Raw genomic sequence first — 7537 nt, forward strand, 5'->3', positions numbered from 1 at the left:
GAGAATTTTATCCTGAAACCACAGTAAGTGATCACCTCTGGTGTTTCCTCATCGTTAAATGTGTGGAACTTGTGAGCTTGTGGCTGCACGAACCTTCAAGTCCATTAAGCCTTCGCTTGACTGTCCCTCTCAATCCACCGGATCACAGGCATGAAAACGCTCTCGCAAACTCTATTTGCAGCAAGCCGTTTCGCCGAGCTGGCTTTGCACTTTGAGTCAATATTTAACCACCGATTTCGTACCAAAAGCAAGGTTGAGTGGAGTGGTAAGAGGGGAAACACTGTTGCGTTGTAAAGCGTAGGCTACTTGTTAGAAATGCCGCTTTATTTGACAGCAGATAGGCTACGTATTTCAACATATATAGCGTCACTATTTGTGGCTTTTTTTAAAACCACTGTCACGATAAAAGGCAGCGGAAAAGATCCATATTTCCACCTCTGTCTAAATCTCCGTCCACTCTGAAGCCTAGTTCATGTTGTAGCCTATCTCGGGCGGTTCGGTTGCGTGTCTCGTTCTCGCTGCAGCGACCGCCTGGTTGGCGCACCATGTCTGTTTGTGTCAGGTGTTTTTTCTCATAAGCTTTTTTTTTTTATCTTATCCGGCTAACTTCCCATAAAATATGAAAATGTGGTTTAAGCTTATATTGGTTGCCAAGAGCAATAACGTCCAAATTCACGCATCTAATCACGCATTTAACCGCCGTCGATTAAAACTACCCCTCCACCGTCTGGTGCCACACAGTGTACCATTTTCTTTATCAATTTACAGATATTAAGAATAAGGTGTTGCATACGTGGTAACAATGCCTATATAAAAATGCTATTTGAGTATGCCGAGCGGCCGTGTCCGGTTTATGACTCAGTCCATTCAAAGGGAGGACAGACGCGCGCGCGCACATACACGCACTGTTCCGACTTGGAGCTCATAATGGTCTAGATTTGACGATCACAAGCGCTTGTATCGGTGCCAGCAATGTCGCAACAGGTTTCTCAACCAGGCTATTGCAAATCAGAGTAAAAGGAGAACAACATGAGCCGACGGTCCGATTTTTTTTATAGCTACATAAAATAGATCATCAATCAGCAGTAATAAAGCACAACACGATCGTTTTTAGGTCCTTGGAAATTGCAGGTTGCCTTGAAAGAATCATCAAAACCAAAATGCATCTTATGGACTCGAGCTGGATTTTGTGGTATTTTGCAATTAGCCAAGCATCGCAGATGTTGGTCAGTGGAAATCTCAGTTGTGGCGCGACGTTTGTTTTCAATCATCTTTTTGTTTCTGTAAAGTAGGTCAGGTCGAGCGTTCATCGATGAAATGAATGATGAAACCGATTTCATTCAGGTTCATCATGACTGGAGCGCATTGATTCATGCTTGCAACACCGAATGCAGCCAGCAGCTTTCATTCAAAAAAAAACTGCAGTTCACAAAATCAGATCCATTCACAAATTGTTGTTTTTTTCGATTCAAAATTTGCGTGTTGCTATATACTGTAGGCCTACATTCACTGAGAGTGACACAATTACAGTACACCAATTATAGGTTAAATTATATTACAGTCATATTAATGTGTGATTCGATACAAACACCTAATTTCCTTAACCTCTTGTATTCATTTTGGCTTTGTTAAAGTTTCTTTTCTGGCAATCACTCCTCCTCTCTTTGCTCTGCCTTGTTTTGCATCTTTAAGTCTTTTGCATGCAAGCCCTGCTCTCTGGTGCTCCCTGCTCTTTAGAGGGGAGGTGGTGAGAGCCCAACTTCTATTGTTCTAATGTCAAAGTTAGAATAGAGGAGGTTTGAAACCCTGTTGGTATTCAGTCTAAAGATCAAGATCGGTTGGAAACTCTACATTCAGATTATTGCAGAGATCCGGCCTTGAAAAAGATTTCTATTGAGAGATTGAAACATTCTGGTTGTAAAGATTTACTAGTTGTTATTGGTAAAGTAAACTACTTGTAATATATGTCAGTTTTACATGCTCTTCGGGGTGTCGATTTGAAATCTAGTGAACCCGTTTAGTCATTGTATGATATATTACAGTCACACAGAAAGGTCTCAACCATGTGGGGAAAGTAGTCATCAACAGAAGCAATGAAAAAGCAGCAGGAAATTGAAATTATACCACAGAAGGTAAAAATGACACTTTACATCCTGACCCTCCAATATAACGTGTGAATAAATACAAGGTTGAACACATGCAAAAATTTATTTTTTCTCATACCATGTCAAATAAACTTAAGGTTTTGACCTCAACCTCTCCTGGTTAGGTTAAAGACAAATTAAGGAAGGCACATATTCACAATCTGTTCATTATGGCTAACCTGGCTGTCAGTCTTTGGACAGTTTTGTGATAATATAAAATTATCACAATGTTATTTTTCCCCTGTCACCCTTTATTCATAATATACTTTGCTTTATTTGTGGTTTAAGATATGGTGTTTGGAAAAAAGGAGGATCAAAAGGGTAAAAGAGCAAGAACTTAAACAACAGCAGATGCAGCCGATTATAACTCTCTTTTGTATCTGTCTTTGCAGTTTTGCTAAATGCTGCTTTAGAGTGAAGACGTGCAAGGCACCAGCCTACACATGGAGTCCAGGGTTCCCCACCACATCCCCGGAGTGTCCTCCTCCGTCATATCTCAGCCCCTGCTGGACAGTCGAGTGCCCTACGGCCGACTGCAGCACCCTCTCACCATCTACCCCATCGACCAGATAAAGTCCTCGCATGTGGAGAATGACTACATCGACAGCCCAGCCATCGTCTCCCAGCAGCCTCCGAGCCAGAAGTCTGTGAACCGAAGAATCACCTGGCTTGGTCAGAATCAGGAGGCCTTCCTGGGGGCAAACCAGAACCATCATCACAATCACCAACACCACCAGCAGGGCAGGTGCGAGCCCCACCCTCACCAGGACAACACTACTCACCCTTGGATTTCCTTCAGTGGGAGGCCCAGCTCTATCAGCAGCAGTAGCAGCACCTCATCTGATCAGAGGCTGCTGGACCACGCTGCGCCCACCCCAACAGTGGACCACCACCCAAACCTGCACCCCCACCAGGGCCCAGTCAACACAATCATTACCCGAACTCCAGGCTGCTTCACTTCCGCTGAATCAAAAGTCCTCACCTCCTCTTCCTCTGCTTCCTCCTGCTCCTCCTCCTCCTCTAAATCGCTGGACCTCAATTCTGCAAAGATGCCTGCGGGAGGCGTGTGCACCACTGGAGGCCAACAGGGGTTGGCACTGATCCCTTCCTCCCCGGCCGAGAAGAAGCATCTCATTCTCTGCGAGCACTGCGGAAAGTGCCGATGCACGGAGTGTACGCTCCCCCGAACCCTACCCTCTTGCTGGGTCTGCAACCAGGAGTGCCTGTGCTCTGCTCAGAGCCTGGTGGATACAGCCACCTGCATGTGCCTGGTCAAAGGGATCTTCTACCACTGCACCGAGGATGAGGACGATGAGGGCTCCTGCGCTGACAAGCCCTGCTCGTGCTCCCAGGCTAACTGTTGCGCACGCTGGTCCTTCATGGCTGCCCTTTCAGTTGTCCTGCCTTGCCTGGTCTGCTATCTGCCAGCTACAGGCCTGGCCAAACTGGGACAGAAGTGTTACGACAATGTTAGCAGGCCCGGCTGCCGCTGCAAGAACTCGCAGGGTGGTGTGAGCGCCCCCGTGTGTAAAAACGGTGGCGTGGAAGCAAAAGTTGGGACATTAGAGAAGCAGCAGCAGGGGTCATGATAGTGGCCCAAATTGGCTAGCAGTGGCCTCGCTAAAAAATGGACAGGACCGCACAGTACTTGCTTGCTCTCTATGGATAGGACAATCCAATACCAACCCCTTAAACTACCCCATTAATCTGCTGGAAGGTGACTTATGTAAAACAAAGGTACTTAAATGGCTTCTTGACTTATGTTTGATAGGATGGATGATCAAAAGGGGACTGATCTGAGAGAGTTGGCTAGTATGAATAGCTACCAGGTCCACTGAGATGTTTTTTGTTTGTAAGAGTGACTGAAGAAGAAGAAGAAGAGACTAGATTGTGGGACTGGTGTTTGTGTTGTTTTGAAAAGATGGCTGAAGGCACAAAGTCATTGTACCTTTCTGCTGCTCTGTATTTCTCAGATAATTTTGTAACGGTAACTAACCAGAAGCTGGGTTGCTGATGCTCGGATAGCGTAAAAGTTATTTGATGAAGATAAATATCTGTACGTCCCGCTCCCACCCCCCCAAAAGCACAGCCCAGTGTCCCTCAAGAACAAGTGATTACCTGTACTGTGGTTTTATGATAGGCCACTGCAAGAGTAAAACCACCACTTACTCACTCTCTCCACTATTATGATGATCACCATCTTTTAGTGTCACCATTTTTCCTGTCTTAGCTTAAAGATGCTAGCTTGGTAATGCTAACATTGTATCTCAAATCTCCATGGAGGAGCTGTAAAAACCAACGTTTTTTTTGGAGAAAATAATAGTAATTTCCCATAGCCTAATAAAAGTCTTTATTGTGCATAATCAGCTGTACAGCAAGTGAGAGAGAGTAATCACTTTACAGTGTGTTTCCTATTTTTGGGGGGTGAAGCCTGGAGATTCTAAAAGATTTTGAATGCTGTTCATCAATCACCTCAGAGGTAATGCATGTCATGACCTGCATGCTCTAGTCTAATGGTTACCCACCGTGCTAGAAGTCGATGTGTCGTAGAGAAATGTGTAAAAAAAAGTATACCCAACCTTCTCAGGGACTGTTTCAGTAATCCTCTCTAGAACTTGGCCTACAGCATGTTGATTTATAAACTGCCGAAGAGCCTGGTCTACTTCCTCTTTGCACAAGAAGGCAAAGAAACATTTAGGGGCAAAAAGGCAATAGTGAATAATTAAAATAAAGTAAGCTAAGTGAGAGACAAACTGGCCAGAAAATAATGTTTCCAGAGAAGAGGAGATGCAAGTGATAGAGAGTGAAAAGGAGGGAGGGAAGACATAGAAAAGTTGTTGTGTTTGTATCTAGTCAGCCTTTGTCAAAATCAAACCTGCCACTTGCACAACCTTTTTAGGAAGACGCAAACCCCTTAAAGGATGTACTAAAGCACAGTATTAACCACCTCAGCTATCTCACATTAAGTTTGCGTGCACGACATTTAGTCCACACCTCCTTTACACAGTGTCTTCATTAAATTCTAATCATTATGCTGCATAGCTGCGTTAATCAGATAGTCTGTCTTTTATTCTTAAAGTCTATTTTTGTGGCTAGCATGATGTTCTTAGGACTTTGCCAAAGGAAGCTAGCATAAAGTAGCTTGTTTTCGCTGTCTGAGTGATCACAGTTGTTATGCACTCTTGCCAAATGAGGTTGACGGCAGTTGGTTCTTAAAGGCATGCTGCCCTTTAATACAGATGGCCTTTTCTGTTTGGCATAAAGGCATACTGTCTTTGTTGCTCCATAACACACACACCTCTCTTTCATGTTGGACACTTAACTTCCATTAGGGTGCCTAACTTTACCGATACCTGTATTTGTGTTGTTGCACAAAGCTGATTATCACACAGGAAAATAGGAAAGAAAAAAACATGCTGTCCTTAGTCTTGAATGTATGAGGCAATATTTTCAAAACATAGCAATTCCAAGTCCGAGAGTAAGGTGCCAAAACTGAGAATGATTGTGTGACTGGGCAAAGGCCTAATACATGTAGATGGGTGGCAAAAATCACAAATGTTTTGACAATATATTTAGTAATAGAGCTATGCAGGTGAAATGTTATTTGCTGTAAATAGTTTCACAACATTTGTGTCCTTTAGAAGAGACTTTTAAATGTCCTTGAAAGATTGCATGGTACGTTATAACTACAATTCAGTACAAAATATATAGAGAATATATTAAATATATATTTTGAGGGTAAGATTAAGATGTTTTCAAGGTTGTGAGGAGAAAAAAGAAAGGGAGGGTGGTGAGAGGAAGGTCGGGGAATAGGTAACAAAAATGATAGGTCTTTCTATTACTAGCACTTGATTTAGAAAAGTGTGCCCAGCAATAAAAAAAGAAGAAAAAAACTCCTGCTGTTTATGCTATCCATGGCTAATTAGCAGTCGAGAGGCTAAGCTAATTCCCTGGTTCCTCTCCGAGTCCTAAAGACTGTGGACTCATTGAATCCACACAGGGAACACAATCTACCCCTATAAGGATCAACCCATTTCCTGCTGTTACTGCACAGTTTCTCAGCTCTCTCCCCTCTTTTTCTCTTTCTTGCTTTTTTCCCCCCTTCCTCTCTTCCCTCTTCTTTACTCCTTCCTCCCTGTTAAATAGTCCAACAAACACCCCTGGTCTTGATTGACAAACACAGCTGCTGTGCATAAACTTGTCATACCACAGAGACGGGACAGAAAGACAAGTGTGTCTCTCTTTTTCGTCGGCGTGTCCCCCCCCCACCCATCTTTGTTTTTCCTCTCGATTTGTAGTTCTGTGCCATTTACTTTTTAACCAGTGGACCTCTTTTTTCAACTGTCGCTGCCTTTCTTTTCTCTTATTCCTCAGCACTGTCACTGCAAGAGCAATGCTCTTTACTTCACATTTAGCTGTATACTTTTACATATGCTCACTGGCCTGTTTAAGGTGTGGAATAATCATCCAACAACGACAACTCATTGATTAATACCTTTTTTTTTCCTTTGCAACAATGCTGTGACTTTTACACACCCATACCCCTGTGTTGCTCAATTGTGGGCACTGATTTTTTTCAACCCAAACAAGAGGAAAAGTCTCATACAGCTGGGTAATGCTACTCCATTCCTTTATGCCTTTGCAATGTCAATGTTGGGGATTAAGAATGAGATCTGTGCTTTTGTTTTGTTTAGATATAACAAAAAGAAAAAAAATCTCTCATATAAAAGGTTCCCTTTATAGATATATTTATTTCGAAGTTCTATTTTATATAGTATTTATTTAGATGCCAACTTTTTGTTTGTGAAGAAAGCTTATGTTGAAATGGAATGTACATTGACAATGGAAATATATATTGTTAAATATACCAGGCTGTTGTGTCGTTACTTTTGAGCAGTTTTCACCACCCGGATATCACACACACACACACACACACACACACACACCTTAATGTAATGCCAAATATATATATATCAACATTTTCTACTACTAAAACTTGATATGATGAAAAAGGACCAACATGCTGAGTGAAACCATAACTGAAGCAGCCTACAGCCATGTACAGTACATTATAGCACAGAAAATCCCTTTTTAACAGCTTTTAACATCTCTGTAACCACTTATAAGCTTCTTATGAAGAAACTTTAGTGACTAGACGCGATTACTTACGATGAATCATTCTGTAAGAGAACATTTACGGCTTTAGTTGTTTTACATCAACACCTCAACTTCCTGAGGTCCCCCGCTTCCTGTGTCTGAATAGATTGCTCTCTATAAAACACTGGTAGGTCAGTGAAGGCCAAATAAAGCAGCTTGACCTTAAACTGAAAGAAAACATTCCATAAGTAAGAGGAAAAAATTCAGCGACTTCCTCTAGACGATGTAACATGACA

At 42.5% G+C, this 7537-nt stretch overlaps 1 protein-coding gene across 1 annotated transcript in view; it reads left to right on the forward strand.

Annotated features, from left to right (window-relative positions):
• Positions 1-7011, forward strand: part of spry4 (sprouty homolog 4 (Drosophila)) — a 7252-nt gene extending 241 nt beyond the window's left edge. Inside the window, exons 1-2 of the mRNA XM_031280788.2 lie at positions 1-23; positions 2537-7011. The exon at positions 1-23 is cut by the window's left edge and continues 241 nt beyond it. Coding sequence (XP_031136648.2) covers positions 2588-3733 — 1146 coding nt within the window. The 5' untranslated portion in view covers positions 1-23; positions 2537-2587 and the 3' untranslated portion in view covers positions 3734-7011. The remainder of the gene's footprint in view (positions 24-2536) is intronic.
• The last annotated feature ends 526 nt before the right edge of the window (positions 7012-7537 follow it).

This window comes from Sander lucioperca, chromosome 13 (genome assembly GCF_008315115.2).
Source record: "Sander lucioperca isolate FBNREF2018 chromosome 13, SLUC_FBN_1.2, whole genome shotgun sequence".
Classification (NCBI taxonomy): Eukaryota; Metazoa; Chordata; class Actinopteri; order Perciformes; family Percidae; genus Sander; species Sander lucioperca.